This window comes from Heterodontus francisci, chromosome 1 (genome assembly GCF_036365525.1).
Source record: "Heterodontus francisci isolate sHetFra1 chromosome 1, sHetFra1.hap1, whole genome shotgun sequence".
NCBI lineage: Eukaryota > Metazoa > Chordata > Chondrichthyes > Heterodontiformes > Heterodontidae > Heterodontus > Heterodontus francisci.
This window is the reverse complement of record NC_090371.1, coordinates 79499907-79520303: the sequence shown is the minus strand read 5'-3', so window position 1 is coordinate 79520303 and position 20397 is coordinate 79499907. Positions and strand designations below refer to the sequence as shown.

Below are 20397 nucleotides of genomic sequence, written 5' to 3'. Positions count from 1 at the left end.
GACTTTGATGTGGCAGAATACAGAAGAAGGTTGATGGGTATGCACAATTAAATTCTTGGTGCATTGGCAGGCCTGTTAGAAAGCCTGCTGTCAATGTCAAGAAGCATGGAGGAGTCCAGCACCAACTTGGCATAGGGCTTTGCATAGAGTTTGAAACCCAGCCTGTATGGTCTGCCCATCCTGAAGTCCAGCATGGAAGTGGTGACCAACTCTATGAGAATACTTGCGGACCCACCCGTGATGCAGTGTCTGATGGCCAATGTCTCAGTTTCCACTGCATCAGAAGCAGAAGCCACCCAATGTCTGAATGCTGTAGTGGAGGCTCAGACTGAAATCTTGCAATCTCTGCTTGTACATGCAAGTACAGTTTGTTGCCATGCAGGCTCAGATGGCTGCCATCATGACTGCAGATGACAGTGCTCAAAGGGGCTTGCAGAGTTTCACAGCAGTCCAGCAATCTTGTCCACCAACAGATTATTAGGATTGCATAGGTGCCGCCCCGGGGGAGTGGCAGTGGATCCATGAAGCATGAACTTGCTGTTTACCCCGAGAATAACACCACTGCCAATCCACAAATGCCCCTTTTGTCGCTTCTCAGCCAGCCAGCCCAGACTGATATCGCCCATGCTGAGGTGGTGCAGTCTGAAACCGGTCCTTTTAGGACCAGAGCTGCTTGAAGAGGTCCTGCAAGGCATTCTGCAGTTTCCCCCACTGAAATTCAGCAGGCTTCCACCAGCCATGCTGCAGCCACTGGGGTAGCCCTACATAGGAGCATGAAGTCAGGTAAAAGTACCCAAAGAACAGATGCAAGGGAATGCACAGCTGTTATTACTTGAATTTTGCATTGAATATTGGATGGTTTGTTAGATAAAGTTGTATTTGAATGGTGGTTTTATGGCGGCTGTTATTTCAGTTTTGTGCCCAAGAGGACACTGTGATGTAAACGCCTGCTTAGGTCGGGAAAAAGAACCCAACCCAAATTCGACTGAACCACAGCGGACCCAAGCCCAACCCAGCCTGAGTCCCTCTGATTTTGCCCTGAGCCCGACCCGACCATCCCTTTACTTACCTTCCTGACACCGAATCTTCAGGAAGCTGCAGCGCATGCGTGATGATGTCAAAGTGACGTCACTCGCTCAGTGCGCAGACTCAGTTTTTCCTGGACTCCCAGTTTAGGTAAATTTTTGAATTTCAATACTTACCAACAGAGCACTTTTTAAAAATTCATTCATGGGATTTGGGTGTCGCTGGCTAGGCCAGCATTTATTGCCCATCCCTAATTGCCCTCGAGAAGGTGGTGGTGAGCTGCCTTCTTGAACTGCTGCAGTCCATTTGGGGTAGGTACACCCACGGTGCTGTTAGGAAGGAAGTTCCAGGATTTTGACCCAGCAACAGTGAAGGAACGGCGATAGAGTTCCAAGTCAAGATGGTGTGTGATTTGGAGGGGAACTTGCAGGGGGTGGTGTTCCCATGCATTTTCTGCCATTGTCCTTCTAGTTGATAGAGGTCGCGGGTTTAGGAGTTGCTGTCTAAGGAGCCTTGGTGCATTGCTGCAGTGCATCTTGTAGATGGTACACACTGCTGCCACTGTGTGTCGGTGGTGGAGGGAGTATGACTATGTCAGGCTGTTGCTTGACTAGTCTGTGGGACAGCTCTCCCAACTTTGGCACAAGCCCCCAGATGTTAGTCAGGAGGACTTTGCAGGGTCGACAGGGCTGGGTTTGCCGTTGTTGTTTCCGGTGCCTAGGTCGATGCCGGGTGGTCCGTCCGGTTTCATTCCTTTTTATTAACTTTGTAGTGGTTAGATACAACTGAGTGGCTTGCTAGGCCATTTCAGAGGGCATATAAGAGTTAATCACATTGCTGTGGGTCTGGAGTCACATGTAGGCCAGACCAGGTAAGGACAGCAGATTTCCTTCCCTAAAGGACATTAGTGAACCAGATAGGTTTTTACAACAATCGACAATGGTTTCATGGCTGTCATTAGACTAGCTTTTAATTCCAGATTTATTAATTGAATTCAAATTCCACCTTCTGCTGTGGTAGGATTTGAAACCATGTCCCCAGAGCAATAACCTTGGTCTCTGGGTTACTTGTCCAGTGACAATACGACTATGCCACCGCCTCACCTACACACTTACCGTGTGTGTCCGGCCCGACCTGACCCGAGCCTGGCCCGGACTCGGCCCGACCCGACCCGAGCCCAAAAGCCAGACCCAGAAGATGGGCACGGCCGGACCCAAACCCAACACGTCGTCAGGTCCTGTCGGGTTTGGGTTGGGTAGCAGGCCTTTACTGTGATGGTCAGTAACAGAGGAAAAGTAAGGTGTGGGACTGTTGGTGAATGAAGAATTGGGGTTGTGTACACTGGTACCACATTCAGATGAGCAGTTCATACACAGCCCAGCCAGACAGGGGACATATTGGGTACTTCCTCTCCTCCTCCCATTCCTCCCCAGCTTGCCTGGTGGCAAGGGCTGTGTGCTCATAATGGTGAGGTTGTGCAGAATACAGCAGATGATGACGAATTGTGACATGCACTCTGGTGAGTACTGCAAACCTCCTTCAGAGTGATCCAGGCAGCAGAAATGTTGCTCAATGATATTCCATGTGGCAATATGGTTCTCACACGTGGTTGGGTTGCGCACGAGAGTCATGCGCTGGTGGTACGTGGATAGCCCTTGTTGCCGTCCAGCAGCCATCTGCTGCTTTGAAGTGGTGAGTCAAAAACTGATGCAACAGCGGACAGGTGCAGAATAAAGGCATCATGACTGCTACCAAGATGCCAGGCATTCAACTGCAGGATGTGCTGAGCATGGCCGTATGGTACATTTCTGCACTTAGATGTGGCACCTGCAAAGCAACCTGTGTGCAGTCAATGGCATTCTGCAGCATGGGGAAGCACATTATCCTGGCAAACTCCCATGCACTCTCTTGCTTCTCTCTGGCCAGAAAGAATGCTATATACTCCCCTCTCCTGGCAACAAGAGTTTCAGTCACCTCCCATATACATCATTGGACGACAAGCTGGCGATGATGGGAATGTTGCCTGCTCCAGCCTGGACGGATTCCAATGCAAAGAAGTTTTTGGCCATGGTCACTGGCACTGGCAGCACCATTCTCATCTTGCCCCAAAGTTACAGGTTTGTCTTCAAGATCACCTTCTCCATCTTTTCCTTCTCCCTCTGCAAGCAGTTTGTCCCCCTTTGTGTTGCCTCTGCTCAATCTCCCTGTCATGCTGCAGGCCAAGGGTGAGAGAGCAACGAGCACAAATGGAATTACAATACTACAACAGCAGTTCTCCGAACCACCCTTCTTTAGTGTATGGCTCCCTTCTAGCAGCGAAGGATCAGTAAATTTATATTAATATCTTCTGAACAGTCAAAATGTGACAATTTAAATACCTCCTCAAAAATTATGTCCTAGTGCATCAAAAAGCTATGCTGATTATTTCTTCTGACCTCTTTGATCTTCAGGTGATCACTGATCAGATGGGGTGGCACAGTGGTGCAGTGGTTAGCATCGCAACTGCATAGCTCCAGCAATCCAGGTTCGGTTCTGGGTATTGCCACTGTGAAGTTTGCAAGTTCTCCTTGTGACTGTGTGGGTTTCTGCTGGGTGCTCTGGTTTCTTCCCATAGCCAAAGACTTGCAGGTTGATTGGTAAATTGGCCATTGTAAATTGCCTCTCGTGTAGGTAGGTGGTAGGAGAATGGTGGGCAGAAACCCACACAGTCACAGGGAGAACTTGCAAACTCCACACAGGCAGTACCCAGAATTGAAGCCAGGTCACAGGAGCTGTGAGGCTGCAGTACTAACCACTGCGCCACTGTGCCACCCATTCCATTTGGGCGACGGGGTTCTCGTCCTCTAGCAAAAGCGGTGGGAGGCCCCCTAAATCAAATGCCAATTAGGCACTTAACTGGACAGCGGAGGGCCTTCCACAGGATCAAGGACCCCAGCGACAGAAGTCCTGCCCTCTGTGAGCTGCCGGCCAATCAGAGGCTAGCAGCTCTCTAACTGAGCAGTACCATCGCAGGAGCGGTGGCTGATGTGGGTGGAGCACCCACTCGAGGTCCAGGAATGGCGCTGGACCCAGGCGACAGATAGGTCAGGACGGGAGGGGTCTCGCAGGGTGGGGATCATGGGGGATCATGGGGGATCAGCAGCAAGGGCAAGAATGTGGCCCTCAACGGGCCCCCCCTTCCTGATGTTGGGTCCCTCGTTCAGGCACTAAGTGCATTTTAACAAGGGAGCCCACCCCGCCCCCAGAGCTGGCAGGCAGCCAGCACGGTTTTTCCTACCATGCGGCGATAGGGCGGCCCGTCGCTCGACTAATTGCGGTGGTGGCAGGATGAGGCCCTTAATTGGGCATTAATTGTAATTATGCAACACTGTTAGGAAAATAGTATTAGGACCTAACATTAATGTGTTGCTAGTCAGCTATGGTGGATAGATAAATGCTAAAGCAGCATAATATCCATTGCAGGTTGTGAATTTTAGCTATGGAATTACTTAAACACCCACCCCATTAATTTAGTTGTCGCAGATATTTCCACGTTACCTTTGGGATGTTAGAAATTTACCATGATTATTATATTACTGCAGCCTCTTTATTGACAAAACAGCATTTTTATTTGAGTTTATGATCAATTACATTGAATCAATTGCTACTTTGTTGCCTTTAATACAGCTACCATCATTTCTACTCATATTGGATATTGGGCTCGATTTTAAGCAGTCCTTGACGTCGTGATCTGTGGTGGAGTGGGGAGGGGGCCTGAAGATGGCTCCGAATGAGGCCTGCCACGGACCTCGATGCCAGCAGGGCCCGGCGCCAACCTCCCAGTGGCAGCGAGGCTCTGCGGTGTCCCCCACCGCTGGGCGACGGGACCACAATTTGAATACTTAAATCAATAAAATGAATTAATTTAAATATACTCAGCCGCAATCCTGAGGGCCCCCTGTGATTTTTGGTGCGGCGGCCGGCACTCCCGCACCTTCCAATCCCCATCCAGGGAAACAAGGCACAACACTGGTGGAGAGGGGGGAGGAGGTAAGTTTATCAGTGTGGGGGGAGTGGGTCAAATAAACGTCATGGGTGGAGGGGATGGTGGGAAGGGTTGTACTTTAAACTTTTGCAGTTTGGGGTGGGTAAGATCAGATGTTAAAGCTAAGTGCTTTGGGGGGAAAAGGGCAAATAGTTACTGTAATTTTAGTGGGGCGGTGGGTGGGAAAGGGGCATTGGAACTTTATCTATGTAATGCTGGGGGAATATCTCTTTAAAAATGTAAATATACCAGAAGGGGTGGCTTCCCTTTAAAAATGGCGTCAGAGCCTTCGCACAGGCAGTTGATGCCATTGGCGGGGACGGACAGCCTGCCCCCTCCACATGATTAGGGAGAGCAGGCCACCCCAGCTATTTAAATGAGCCGCTGCGCTTAAAGAACCTTGCAATCGCTATATCAGGCCTTAAAAATATTACTCCTCTGCCTAATACATTCACCTTTGTAAAATATTCTGTACCATCTTATGTCTCACAGTCACGTTTTCATAATTTAAACTTGCAAATTTTCTCAATGTTGTTATTGGAATATACCCTCTGAATCTAATAGCTTGTTCATATGCTTCTTGCATACTGATAAAAGCTTTTCAACTAATTTTCTACACCAATTTAAGCCTATTCTTTCCTGAATTGACCAAAATTGCTTCTTAGCCCTCAATAGTCATATGCTTTCTAATGTTCAGTATGTGACTCGAAAACAACAGAAGAATTGTAGTACTGCAATATGTCACTCATCCATAAATCTTCAATATAGCTGGATTGAACCAGTTAAACCCGAGATATGATGGTTGAAATAACCTTCTGAGCTTAGCCATTTTTTTCCATTACTGTTCTAACAAGTATCAAGCAGCTGTCAGTGTTGGCCTCCTCCTCCATACCCCCTGCCTCGTAAATCTACAGCTGTCAGTGAGGCTTCTAATTATACACAGCTCCTTTTCAGATGGGAACACATATATTCAACCACACAGGGATTCAGGTTGAAACAGAGGGCCCAGTGTGGGCAGAAATTCTGAATTAGCTGATTTCGATACATGAGACATTCAACCTAGCCTTGTGTAATCCAATTAAAAAAACTAGTTTTCTCAAGATTGCTTATCAATGGAAATTAATTTTAAAGCTTATGGAAGAGGGTCTGCGAATGTGTTCAGAGATGATAGCATGCTAGTTACTATCGAGGATACAATTTCCTTTTTTTTCTGTTTCTTAAATTTATTAGACCTGATAAAGATTATTTTCAACAGCAGATCTCGCAATTCTGCACTTTCCTTAATTATCAAATGAAAATTTTTAATTGAACACTATTAGATCTTATGCTTTCAGTTAAATTTCGATTCAAAAAATTTCTTGCTTTGGTATATTGTAAATTTCTGCGTTTAATTTACTCTGTGTAATATTATGCGCACCTCTAAATGCAATTGTATAGATTCCTTTCTGTTAACATGTTACCTCCCCCCCATCTGCCACCCCCACCAAAAATGGACTTACATGTATTTGCTTGGCATGATCAGACCAGATCGTAATAGGTTGTTCAGTTTTATAATTACAGCTCTGTAAGTAACAGTTCACACATAAATACATAATAAAACAGGTCATGACAATACATGGCAACATAAACTGATAATTAAAGGCTCCTATAAATGTTTAGTTTAAAATAAGGAAAAAATGGAATAAACTTTTGTTCTTTTGCCTTTAAGTGAATGTTACATAATTTTTAAAAAGGATGCACATCAAACTATAGGTTATAATTGCAAACAATGTAATAATGAAAAAGAGAGCAAAAAATACTGGAAAATGCAGCAGTCCACATTACATGTACAACTGTACCAAAAATGTTACTTTTCTTTTTCAGAAACTGGTCAAAACGCTGTGATTTCCAGTATTTTATGATCAGATTTCCAACATTGGTAGTTTTATTTCATTTTCTCTTGACATATAGCTTGTGTATAACAGAAAATGAATATATCAGTATTGTGGCAGATAAGGTCCTCATTCATTAAGCAGTCTTGAGATGCTAAGATGCAGTTTTCTACATTTTGTCCACATGTTACTTTGCAAACATTCTTGTTTATTTTACATTCCAGCCATTTGCAAGAAACTACATTTTAGAAGATCAGCAAAAGCTTTGTGAATCGAGGTTGGAGTCTGGAGAATATTGAGAACTTAGTAACCATTTGCTTCAATCCAGTTTTCATATAAATGAATTTGGCAGTAATTGATAAAAAGCAACAAAGAACAAGATAATGTTTAACTGAAGTTATATGCAATAGTTAATAACAATGCTACACTCATGATCAATATAGTAAGTTTTCCAGTTTCATGTATAAAATTACTTTTTTTTATAATTATCCCCATTTAGGCAAATGTCTCGGGATGGTCAGGACATGTTTTATGTATAGTAAATGGAATGCTTGAGTAAATCTTTATATAATTTTTCCAGTGTTCTTCTATAAATAATTTTCCATTCTAAACAGGTTGTACAGCATTTGCTGCAAGATATTTTTTATAGTTTATAATCTGTGAAAGTTTTATTTCTTTTTTCCTCCTGACTACTCTTTCAGAAATGTTATTTGACAACTGGCTTGAACATCCTCCCCTACATTACACACATGCATTTTAAAAAGTGTTGTGCCAAATGGCTAGACAGTTCTGCCTTTTCCATGTTTGGATGACTGGACTTTCTTCAGTTTATTTATACCAGGTATTGAGGCATTAAGCTAAATAATCAGTGTCTATGCTCAGATGCTTACCATAGTAGGAGGAGGTGGATCAGATTCAAAGCCTTCCATTTTGAAGTCACGTCCTGTTACGCTCAGTGATTCCATCGGTAAAACCAAGTTAGGATCATGTGCATCAAATACTTCCTTGCTGAAACACGAACAAAAAGGTTCAAGAAAAGGTATCAGCAACGGATTTGTTTAGCATTGTATCAACCATTAAGTTTCTTGCATGTGCACTACTACCATTGGATGGAAAAGCACAAAGAATTGAAGCAAGGCAGCAAGAGGCCTCCAAAATTCTCATATGCCACATATGGTTTACACATGGCACCACAAGCCAGATGAAACAAAACAGCTGGATTGAGATCTGTCTGTAAAAGTCAAATTCCATAATAGGCTGAGGAAATGTCATTCAATTAAGCCATCTAAAGTGTAGCACACCAGTTATTTGTGTCAGAGGAAGTGTTACATCAAAAGGGATTTAACAAAAGCAGATGTGCATTATGGCTAATGTTTCCAAGTGAGCTTTTTGAAAACAACTTTACTCACCTACAGAATATGGTGTTACAGTAATAAAAACCAAACTAAACTTCCACTGTTATTTTAACCAACACAAAGAAGTCTTGCAAGTTTCACTCTTCTGGCTAATTTCAGAAATTTGTATTGAGTATCCAGGTACTTGTTGGTTTTAGAAATGAGGCCCAACAGTGAATAAGTTACCACAATAAAATGTAAACAACTTTTTGAAAGAAACCTAATCAGGATAAAACAAATCGCTGGAATTCAAATGGAGGGTATTGTTTTTCATTTCTAATAGTTTTCAATAATGACCCAGAAAATTATTCCCAGAAAAGAAATGCTGGTACTTTAACACAAAAAAGGAAGAACAAAAAAGACTTTCACTGTTGAAAGCAGCAGCGTGCTAGCAGGTCAGTGGATCAGTTGACTTAGACTGAACTACAGATTCACACTTGATTGAATTTATTCATAATCTGATAAGTTCCTATTTTCTCAAATGTTCCAAGTCTCATGTTAAAGAGAAAAAAAAGGTAACAAAAAGTGGTGTCATATATTTCCACTGATGTCATTCAGTTTCTATATTAAAAACAAATGAATCAGGCTTGAGCTGATATAAAAATGTACCTGTCAGTGACTGGTGTACTGTGATTAAACTTGAACATTTTAAAGGGAAAAAGCAGAGTTTAGTAACTTAATGATTCTCAAAGCAGCATACTTTTGTGTGTGTGTGTGTGTGTGTGCGGTGTCTCTGTTCTCAACTGAAGCTATAAAAATGCATTCTATCCTTTTCTAGGTGGGGAAGATTGGATAGATCAGTTCGGGTGGGGCCAAACAGCTTGGTGCTCTTCCTTGTCTATAGAAATCTAGTAGAACATTTGGTCAGGCTGTCATATATTGCACAGACATTGTGCCCACATCGTTATTCAAGGCTTTGGGCATATTGTTCCACATTAGCAGAATTAATTCCCTTGTTGTAAGTATTGGGAACCCTATTAGCCTACAAGATGTTGGGATCTGAAGTTCACCAGACCAAAGAAAACATAAGTGGTCCTCACAGCGCAGTTTTGGGGTAGGTCAGATCACAAGGCATGTAGTATTATTCCTCTGTGGCAGAAACCCCTCCAATACACATTGAGGAAAAAAAGGTTGTCTCAAAATTACAAATTTTTTTGGAATTACCGCAATCACAATTGCAAAGTCTAAAATTGGCCATTTAAAATCCAAATAGATCAGTTATTTTTTTAGCATGTAAAAGCAATGATAAAGAGAGGTTTTTTTTTGCACAATGAACAAAATGAAGCCCTTTGGAAGACAAGTTTGAATAGGGACAAAATATTAACAATTCAGGATTGAAAATAATCAAAATGAATTTTGTTATGGACAGGTTGTAAGTGGTGTGGGAGGCTTCCACTTTTCACTTCCCAACTAACTACAGATAACATTTTGTTAAAAATGGCGTGTTAGTCCTTGAGTATTTTCAGGGTCAAATAAACAGACAAATGGCAGGTTTTCCAGTAGATTAAAAAAAAACAATTTTTAAACCATTCTTGCAACCTCACCCTCACACGCATTCATACACACATGCATGCACAAGGATAGATAGATAAGGAGAAAAGGGTAGGATGCAATTAAGGTCCAAATTACTGTACAAGAATCTGTTGCTTAAAGAACCTTCACAGCTTCTTTTGGGAGGAAATGTTATAATGGTATTGCGGCCTGAATGTTCCTTGTCTTGGAGTTGCTGCAGTGTTGTAGCCTTCTGTGGTTAAAACTCAGTCCAAAGTTGGTGGTGTGAATCTGCTGTACTTTCACAGATGGAGTGTCTCAAAGTCACCTTGCAATTTCTCTGCTGCAGTGGTTGTTCAATTTGTTATTCAGCAGGGTTTCTTTCTGCTTAGCTAGGAATTATCTCACAGCCTCACGCTATAACTGCCTTCCTGTGGTCTTTTGTTGATATCTCCTCTCTCTCTTTACATTGTTAGGTAAAAATCCCTTATATTTGAGTCTCTATCAAGTGAGAAAGGGCCCTCTTCCCTGGTATGACCATACAATGCTCCAGGATATGGAAACCATTGCTATCAGTTGGTGTCTGGGACCATTCTGTTACAATGGTGCTACTTCATACCTATTCATCTTTGTTTGGGCTGTGGAGTCAGTCTGTCTGCAAAATCCTTGTTAGATTGAAGTCACCAATATTTAATGGGCTCTTTTCAATTTCAATGTGTTCTCCCCAGAACTAATTCTGACAAGGTTAACAAGTTTCATTCTCAACAGATGGATGTGTTTATTGACAGCACAGGAGGAGTCACCTGATCTCTACTCCATTTTTTTTGTGTTGCAAATGTGACCATTTACTTGTGGTTCAGTTCAACAGTTGTCTTTTATTCATAATTCCTCCACTTCATTGTTTATTTAATCACGGCTCTTTCCAACCATGACAATTTTGACAGAAAGTTTGGGGTGCAATGTAACTTGAAAGAGAAGCTGTTTTTGCTCAGCATTAGAAATAAAATACATTTCAATAAATCAGATAAATCAAGTTCTTCCCTCCCAACCCCTCACCCAGTCATTACCTTATCTTGTGATACATGTACTTTTCAATAAGTTGCTTCTTTATTCCTGTACAAAAAACAAAGAGAGATTAAACATCTCACAGAACTATATCTACATGTTAAGTTAATTTTAGCACCATTTATACAATATATCTTGTCATTAACTATGTACGTTGTAAAATTCCTCTAAAATATTCCGCCGTCGTGAATCTGAAAGACGCCTCCCACCTAATTATATCACCCTGCATGCCACCTAATTCGCCACGGCAGACTGCATAAAATTCCTCCTGATTTTCTTTTGTTCCCTGCTCCGAACTCCGTTCCCAAAATACCAACTTCATCCCTCTCCCTGGAAATTGTCTCTGAAGTTAAATCAGTCTGTTCACAACCTTGGTTGTCACATTTGACTCCGAGATGAGTTTCCAAACTCATGTCTGTGCCATCACCAAGACCGCCATTCCCACCTCTACAACATTGCCTGACTTTTCCCTGTCTCAGCTCATCTGCTGCTGAAACCCTCTTTCATGCCTGCATTACCTCTAGACTTGGCTATTCCAACAAACCCTTGACAGGCCTCCCACCCTCTGCAAAATTGAGGTCATCCAAAACTCTGCTGCCCGTGTCTTAACTCACACGAAGTCCTGTTTATCTATCACCCAGTGCTCGTTGATTTACATTGGCTCCCAATCAAGCAATAATTTTAAAATTCTCATCCTTGTTTTCAAATCCCCCAATGGCCTTGCTCCTCCCTATCTCTGTAATCTCCTCCAGCCCTGCAACCCTCTGAGATATCTGCGTTCCTCGATTTCTGGCTTCTTGAGCATCCCTGATTTTAATTGCTCCATCATTGGTGGCTGTGCCTTCAGTTGCCTAGGCTTTAAGCTCTAGAATATCCTCCATACACCTCTCCGCCTCACTTTCCTTCTTTAAGACACCCCTTAAAACCTACCTCTATGACCAAGTTTTTGGTCATTGGACCTAATATCTCCTTTTGGGGCTTGGTGTCATATTTTGTTTTATAATGTCTCTATGAAGAACCTTAGGATGTTTTGTTACATTAAAGGCACGACATAAATATAAGTTGTTTTTGTTGTTGTTGAATTGAATTGGCTGAAGACGGGCATCTGTGATGCTGGGGTCCTCAGGAGTAGGCCAAGATAGATCATGCACTCAGCACTTTTGGCTGAAGATTGCTGCAAATATATCAGCCTTGTCTGTTGCACTGACATGGTGAGCTCGGCCATCATTTAGAATGGGGATGTTTGTGTAGCCTTGTCTTGTTATTGGTTGTTTTAAACACTCATTCATAGTGGAGGTGGCAGTGTAATGGGAATGTCACGAGACTAGTAATCCACACTCCCAGCTAATACTTTGGGGACATAGGTTCAAATCCCACCATGGTAGAAATTAAATTAATAAAAATCTGGGAACCATGAAGCCATTGTCAATTGTCATAAAAACCCATCTAGCTCAGTAACATATTTTAGGTAATCTGCAGTCTATGTGATCTGGTCTATATGTGACTCCAGACCCACAGAAATGTGGTTGACTCTTAACTGTCCTCTTAAATGGCCTATCAAGCCACTCAGTTGTACCAAACTGCTACAAAGTCTAAGAAAAGGAATGCAACCGGACAGGCCACCCGGCATAACTCCCTTCCTAACAGCACCGTTGGTGTACCTACACCCCAAGGGCTGCAGCGATTCAAGAAGGCAGCTCACCAGCACTTTTTCAAGGGTAATTAGTGATGGGCAATAAATACTGGCATAGCCAGCGACACCCACATGCCATGAACGAATAAAAAAACCTGGATGTGGCAGGACTGCAGAGCTTTGATCTGATGTAAGTTGTGGCATTGCTTTGCTCTTTCTATAGCATGCTGCTTCTACTGTTTAGCATGTTTAAGGTCGTATGTTGTAGGCCCACAGCGCCTCATGGATGCCCAGTTTTGAGCTGCTAGATCTGTTCTGAAGCTATCCCATTTAGCACATTGGTAGTGCCAAACAACATGATGGAGAATGTCCTCAGTGTGAAGACAGGACTTTGTTTCCCCAAGGACTGTGCAGTGGTCACTCCTACCAATACTGCATTGGACAGATGCACCTGCAACAGGTAGATTGATGACAATAAGACCAAGTAGGTTTTCCCTCATGTTGGTTCTCTCACCACCTGTCGTAGGCCCGGACTGGCAGATATGTCCTTCAGGACTAAGTTAACTTGGTCAGTAGTGGTGCTACCGAGCCGCTTTTGGTGAGTACCCTACCCAAACTACATTCCGTGCCTTTCCTACCCTCTGTGGGTGTTCCAAGTGCTCAATGTGGAGGAGTACTGATTCATCAGCTGAGGGAGGGAAATAGATGGTAATCAGCAGGATTCCTTGTCCATGTTTGACCTGATGCCATGAGACTTCATGGAGTTCAGAATTAATTTTGAGGCCTCCCAGGGTCACCCCCTCCTCCACTGTGACGGCATCTCTGATGGATCTGGCCTGCCGGTGGGATAGGATATACTCAGGGATGTTGACGGAGCAGTCTGGGATATCGGCTGTAAGGTTAAATTTCTGTGACTAAGACTATATCAGGCTGTTACCTGACTAGTCTGTGGGACAGCTCTCCCAATTTTGGCATAAGTCCCCTGATATTAGTGAGGAGAACTTTGGAGGGTCGACAAGGCAGAATGTGCCTTTGTTATTTCCAGTACCTAGGTCAATGCCGGGTGGTCCGTCTGGTTTTATTCTTATTAGACTTTTTCATGGCAGTTTGATACAAGTAAGGGGCTGTTAGGCCATTTCAGAGGGTAGTTAATGGTCAACCACATTGTTGTAGGTCTGGAGTCATGTTTCGGTCAGACCAGATAAGGACTGTAGATTTTCTTCACTAAAGGACATTAGTGAACCAGATGGGTTTTTAAAAAAATGGAAATTCAGTAGTTTCACAGTCACCAATCCTAAGATTAGTATTTTATTCCAGATTTATTTTAATTGAATTTTTAAAAATTCAATTTAAATTCTCCCAGCTGCCGTGGTCCAGGCTCTGGATTACTACAATAACATGATCACAATACTATTGTTTCCTGCTATGGTTATAATATAGAGACATAAAAGGATAAACTTTACAAATCCATATCCTGACAAACAGACTCATCCACACTGGACACTTGCATTTGTATAATTAATTTTAATTATAATTAATTAAATGACATAAACTTCTAAAATATGAATATGAAATAGGAGCAGGAGTAGGCCATTCAGCCTGCTCTGTCATTCAATAAGATCAAGGCTGATCTGATTGTGGCCTTAACTATACTTTCCTGTCTGCCACCACCACCCACCACTCTCCCCAACCTCCAAACCCATTGACTCTCTTGTCAATCAAAAATTTGTCTAACTCAGCCTTGAATATATTCAATGACCCATTCTTCACTGCTCTCTGGGGAAGAGAATTCCAAACACTAATGAACCTCTGAGAGATGTAATTCATCCTCATCTTTGTCTTAAATGGGAGACCCCTTAATTTGTAACTGCACTCCCGAGTTCTCGATTCCCCCACAAGGAATAAGTACAAAAATTGCAGCATTAACATTTTTTCCCAACTATATAGTCAGATGTTATATTTCAATTGAAAACTTTTCATTCCAAACACATAAAATGGATCTAATTGTTGCACGGGCAACACAAGTCATTTGACAAGTCAGTTAATAATCTTTGTTAGTAAATTTTTCTGATATCTGTGAGGGGTGGGAGGGTTGCACAAGAGCCCAGCATCGGAGGAGAGTCATGGCAGATTGGGTTGCTGCAGTGCAGAAGCAGGTTACAGAAATAAGTGGGGGCAAGACCTATTCCTCCCATCACTGTGTTTGTTGCCATTTTTCCAGGAAACGGTGCACAACTAACTTAGGTATTTAAATCAGGGTTGTATGTGGCCCTGGAATGTCACTAACATGTTCCAGCAGAGATCACTAACAACAATCAGGAGTGGGATTCCTGACCAATTTTTTCCTCTTTCTTTGGCTGGGACTACTGAAACCAATTGTAACAGGCCCACAACTTTACTGACTGCAACTGGATAATTTAGCACAGTTCAGGAATCGATCCTGAGCTCTTTCCAGCTACCTTTATTAAAGTGTAGCAGACAGAAATCAACTAGAGTTTGTTGAAAAATAGATTTCTTTTTTGGTTTGATTTACTTAATGCCACTAAACTAGTAATTGAGCCGACCTATGCTAATGCCCTGGGTTCAAATCCTACCATAGCAGCTGGTGGAATTTAAGTTTGATTAATTACTAAAAATCTGGAATTAGAAACTAATCTCAGTAATGGTACCATAAAACTATCGTCAATTGTCATAAAACCTATGTGGTTCGCTAATGTCCTTTAGGGAAGGAAATCTGTCATCCTTATCTGGTCTGGCCTACATGTGACTCGAGACCCACAGAATGTGGTTGACTCTTAACTGCCCTCTGAAATGGCCCTGCAAGCTACTCAGTTGTCAAGAGCAATTAGGGAAAGGAATAAGTGCTGGCCTTGCCAGTGATGCCCACATCCCATGAAAGAATAATGAAAAAAAAACACCAGTAACCCAGCTAAGTTTTGCAGATAATAACTATCTATGTAAGTTAGTAAAGAACTGCATGTAGTGAGAATGAGTGTTATGCAAATCCATTCCTTTTTTTAACTGAGGGTTACCTCTTTCTCGTTGTGGACATCCCTTGGGAGGAGGGTACGATTCTTTATATGTGGTTATGTCATATATTTTTGACAAGTAATCTGTGGTGAGTAGACCTTTGTGCCCATGCTTGAATGTTAGAGCATTTGTTGTGGCCTTCTCTTCATCTTGATCCAAAGGAGCTGACATTCTCTAGAATAAGAGTTGAAGAAAAAGTCAAATGCTATTAAATTGCACCACATGAGTATTCACCAACATCTTAACACAATTTGTCAATGATCAAATAGAACAAACTGCATTTGAGATTACAAAATCAAATCTACAATACATTTCATATACATATACTTCTTGTAGCAGAATCAACATTTACAAAAAACTCACTCTCCCTCTTCATATTTCTAAGTGAACATTCTTCATAGACCCACACAGTAAGTGCTATTTGACTTGTAGAGAGTGTCACAGCCATGCACCAATGCTGTCCTTGCCTGACATCCACATGCACTCACTTTCCAGCAAGTTCCTAGATGTCCCATGATCAGGTGTCAATGTATAGATGACCTTTTTATTCCTTTTGTAGCACATGGCGCCATGACCAATTTCAGTCTTCTAAATGGTCTGTCAACTTTCAGTGAACTTGGCATGAACTGAAATCATTAACTCCTTCCTCCTCTCCTATAAGTATATCAATAATTATTAAAAGTGAGGCAACATCTGAAAGGAGATGATTGTCAGTTTGTAGATGGTTATCAATAAATGGCAGAGGTATTTAAGAAATGCTTTACTAAAGAGAAGTATGTTAATGGCATTTCCTGCTGAATCAATGGATGAGTCTCAGTTGTTATAGGTGCACTGAAAGCCAGAGGAGGCGGACAGATGTTTTGCTGTGTGTGACAGGTGCTTGGTAGCCAGATCTCTCAAGCTTGCAGCCTCAAACTCATGCGATCCAACTTGGCAGACATGCTGACCTTACAGTCTGTCGGTGGGCTAAGCATTCCTTGAATCAGACCATTGCTAGTGAGGGGGTCAGTCCAGGGAGGGGAGGAGGGTGATCAGGGATCAGGGCTGGTGGATTGGGGGTGGAGAGTGGTCGAGATGAGGTTGAGGGGTGTTGGGAAGGATGATTGGGTCCTTTAGTGTGGAGATGGAATGAGCATTTCAGCTTCTCCTGGCTCCACATTCAGATAAATTATTTATCTTCTTGATTGATAGACATTTAGTTGGGCTGGTTTTCCTGAGTACATCCTGCAATGATGCAACTGCCTCAAGGCAAACTACTGTTGGAGCAGGGTCCTCAAATAGGTGCTAGGCTGTTTATTTGCAAAAATATTAATGTTTGCTTCAGATGTGAGTAAAGGTCGCTTCTTATTTGTCCTTACTTAATATGGTAGTTGGCACACTTCCAGTCCTAAGTTTGCATGCACATCCTGAGGGCTGAGAGATGCGGCCCCATTTCTAGGCCATTGTCTTCAACTTCAGATCAATATCTTGCACAGACATTACTTTCAGTAATAACTGGAAATAAATGTTCTGCTCTTGGTTTTATGTCGTAATTCAAACCAACCTGCCAAAATGCAAAAATGTAACATGGATAACAGTGCCTAAAAATAACAATGTTTGAGATGTTAGTTTCTTGGACCCTTAGATTTTCTGGTATCAAGGTGAATTATACATAATTCCACCCGCATGGCAATCAGTGGTGGACAAAATTTTTCAACATGCAGAAATAGATGCTCCTTAAAGCATTCAGTATAGGCCAAAACATCTGTACGGTTTCAAGAAAATAAAATGATGCCATCGACCAATAAGATTAAATAAATAAAGTGACAAATGATGATAATAGTTGTTAATTACTTGAAATTTGAAGTTATTACAGTCATTATTGAAAGACGACTATTCTTTTTTACAATTTTACTTGATTGCCACAAAACTCACTTCTGGTGATTCACATGGCACAATAAAATAATAGGTGTTGATTTAAGGATATTTAAATCTATGATCCTGATTATATCCCATAGACGATCCTACAATTATGTGTAATTATAATTATCTCAACTACCAAGAAGAATTGGGCGCAAACAGAATTGTTTCTTTACAATAACCTGCTACTTGCTTTGCAATTAAATGTTGCAGATGGTCAGTGAAGTAGAAAAAAGGGAGTCTGAGCTGTTGTTTCAGGTTATTAAAACGCTTATGAACAAAACCACATCGGAAATCTGAAGTTGATTTCATCCCATTATCTTAAGCCGATCAGTTATCTTTTTTCTACAAAAGTAAAATATTGCAGATGCTTGAAATCTGAAATAAAACAGAAAATTACAAAAATGCTCAACAAGTCAGGCAGCATCAGTTCTGATCGAATTAAACTCAGTTTCTCTCTTCACAGTTCCCAGCTCTACTGTACATTACTGATTTAGACGTGAATATAGGAGGTATGATCAGTAACTTCGCAGATAATACGAAAATTGGGGTACCGTAAATAGTAAAGAGGAAAGCCTTAGATTACAGGACGATATAGATGGGCTGGTAAGATGGGCGGAGTAGTGGCAAATGGAATTTAATCCTGAGAAGTGTGAGGTGATGCATTTTGAGAGGATTAACAAGGTAAAGAAATATACAATGGATGGTAGGACCCTAGGAAGTACAGAGGGTCAGAGGGACCTTGGTGTACTTGTCCATAGATCACTGAAGGCAGCAGCATAGGTAGATAGGGTGGTTAGGAAGGCATATGGGATACTCGCCTTTATTAGCCGAGGCATAGAAATATAAGAGCAGGGAGGTTATGATGGAGCTATATAAAACGCTAGTTAGGCCACAGCTGGAGTACTGTGTACAGTTCTGGGCACCACAGTATAGGAAGGATGTGATTGCACTGGAGAGGGTGCAGAGGAGATGCACCAGGATGTTGCCTGGGCTGGAGCATTTTAGCTATGAAGAGAGATTGAAAAGGCTAGGGTTGTTTTCCTTAGAACAGAGAAGGCTGAGGGGAGATATGATTGAGTTATACAAAATTATGAGGGGCATTGATAGGTTAGATAGGAAGAAACTTTTTCCTTTAGCAGAGGGGTCAATAACCAGGGGGCATAGATTTAAGGTAAGGTACAGGAGATTTAGAGGAGATTTGAGGAAACATTGTTTTACCCAGAGGGTGGTTGGAATCTGGAACGCACTGCCTGAAGAGGTGGTAGAGGCGGGAACCCTCACAACATTTAACAAGTATTTAGATGAGCACTTGAAACGCCATAGCATACAAGGCTACAGGCCAAGTGCTGGAAAATGGGATTAGAATAGTTAGGTGCTTGATGGCTGGCACAGCCACAATCGGCCTATGGGCCTGTTTCTGTGCTGTACAACTCTATGACTCTATTTAACCGTGCTCAGGCACTTAACTGCCTGGCACCAGAGTGTCCCTTTAAGGACGGGGATCCCGCTTCCAAGAGCTACCTGTCAATCATAGAGCCGGCGGCTCCATAGTATCGGCAGCGCTACCAGGTGTGATGGCCGCTGCCAGTACCACAAGAGGCCAGGGAGTAGGACCATCGCTGGAGCCCTGGATCCCAGGTAAGCATGGCGGGGTCACCAGGACCAGTCCAGCAGGCACTAGTGAGGTGGGAAGGAGGGAGGACATTGAGGACGGGGGATGTTGTTATAGGTGAGGCAGCCTTCGCTGCTGGGGCCCCTCCACGGGCCACAAAATGTCCTCAAGGAGGCCCCAGCTCCCCCAATCCTGGAGAGAGGCCATCTTGTTTTACAGGCCGACCTCCCCATGTGGTGGAGCCCCTCCCCCACCACCCGCTGGGCGGGAAGAGGCCTTTAAGTGGCCATGAATTGAACACTTCAGGGCCTCAATTGGCCTCTGGGTGGGAAGACCATCCTCAGCCTTCCCCATCCCAGATTAATTCCCAGGGCATTGGGACGGTGAAGGGCACTCCAGCCCCACCTTCCCTCACAATTTTATGGGCTTCTTACCTCCGTTCCCATCCCTAGGGAGCCCATACATTTCAGCCCATTGTGTGCTGCAATCACCTGATTATCAATAGCCGTGAGGCTCCTTGCCAGAGGCACAAAGTGAGAAATTTATCATCAGCATCAAAGCAATCCCAGATCAGATACAGCACAGTCAGCTGCAGAGTAAAGTTGCCAATACTCTGCTAGCCAATGTAACTCAGCTACAAACAACCTTCGACTGCCATCATGAACAGGATGTCAGTGATGGACCAGTGCAGTACTGTACTTAATGCATTTGTTTCACAGTTGAGTGCTTGTAATTTGTGACTGAGAAACGAGCAGGCCAAGAATCCTGCCAATGTGCAGAGAATGAGATTGCTTAAATCATTCAATACAAAGGAAAATAACTGCACATAGTTTCAAGAAAGCAAAGTGCTGCCATTCACCAGGTAAATAAGAAAAGGATTAAATGATGATATTAGTGGTCCTTTATACAGAATTTCGCTTGATTGCAACAGAAATGTTTTTAAATCCTGCATGTGACATTCTTGGCGCCTCTTTGATTATGAATATCAGTTAAAAGAGCTTACATTTATACAGAGCCTTGTCACATCCTCAGTACATGCCAAAGCTCTTGACAGCCAATGGATTGCCCTAGAACTGCAGTCATTGGCATTACGCAACTGCAATAACACTTGTATTTGTATAGCACCTTTAACATAGCAAAACATCCCCAGGTGCTTCACAGGAGAATTATTAACAACAGAAACTTGCATTTGTACAAAGCCTTCAATGTCGTAAAATGTCCCAAACAAAATATGCGGGTAAACATAGCACCTTGGTGTACAGGGCACAATTTCAAAATTTGTGGATGATACGAAGCTTGGAACAATTGCAAACTGTGAGGAGGATAGTGTAGAACTTCAAAAGGACATG

The 20397-nt window shown here is 42.6% G+C and overlaps 1 protein-coding gene across 1 annotated transcript in view; it reads right to left on the bottom strand.

The window, feature by feature from the left end:
• Nucleotides 1–20397, bottom strand: part of spag8 (sperm associated antigen 8) — a 67990-nt gene that overhangs the window by 13381 nt on the left and 34212 nt on the right. Inside the window, exons 5-8 of the mRNA XM_068015016.1 lie at nucleotides 15537–15708; nucleotides 10874–10919; nucleotides 7812–7929; nucleotides 6550–6612 (exon numbers count right to left, since the gene is read on the bottom strand). Of these exons, the coding sequence (XP_067871117.1) occupies nucleotides 6550–6612; nucleotides 7812–7929; nucleotides 10874–10919; nucleotides 15537–15708 (399 nt within the window). The remainder of the gene's footprint in view (nucleotides 1–6549; nucleotides 6613–7811; nucleotides 7930–10873; nucleotides 10920–15536; nucleotides 15709–20397) is intronic.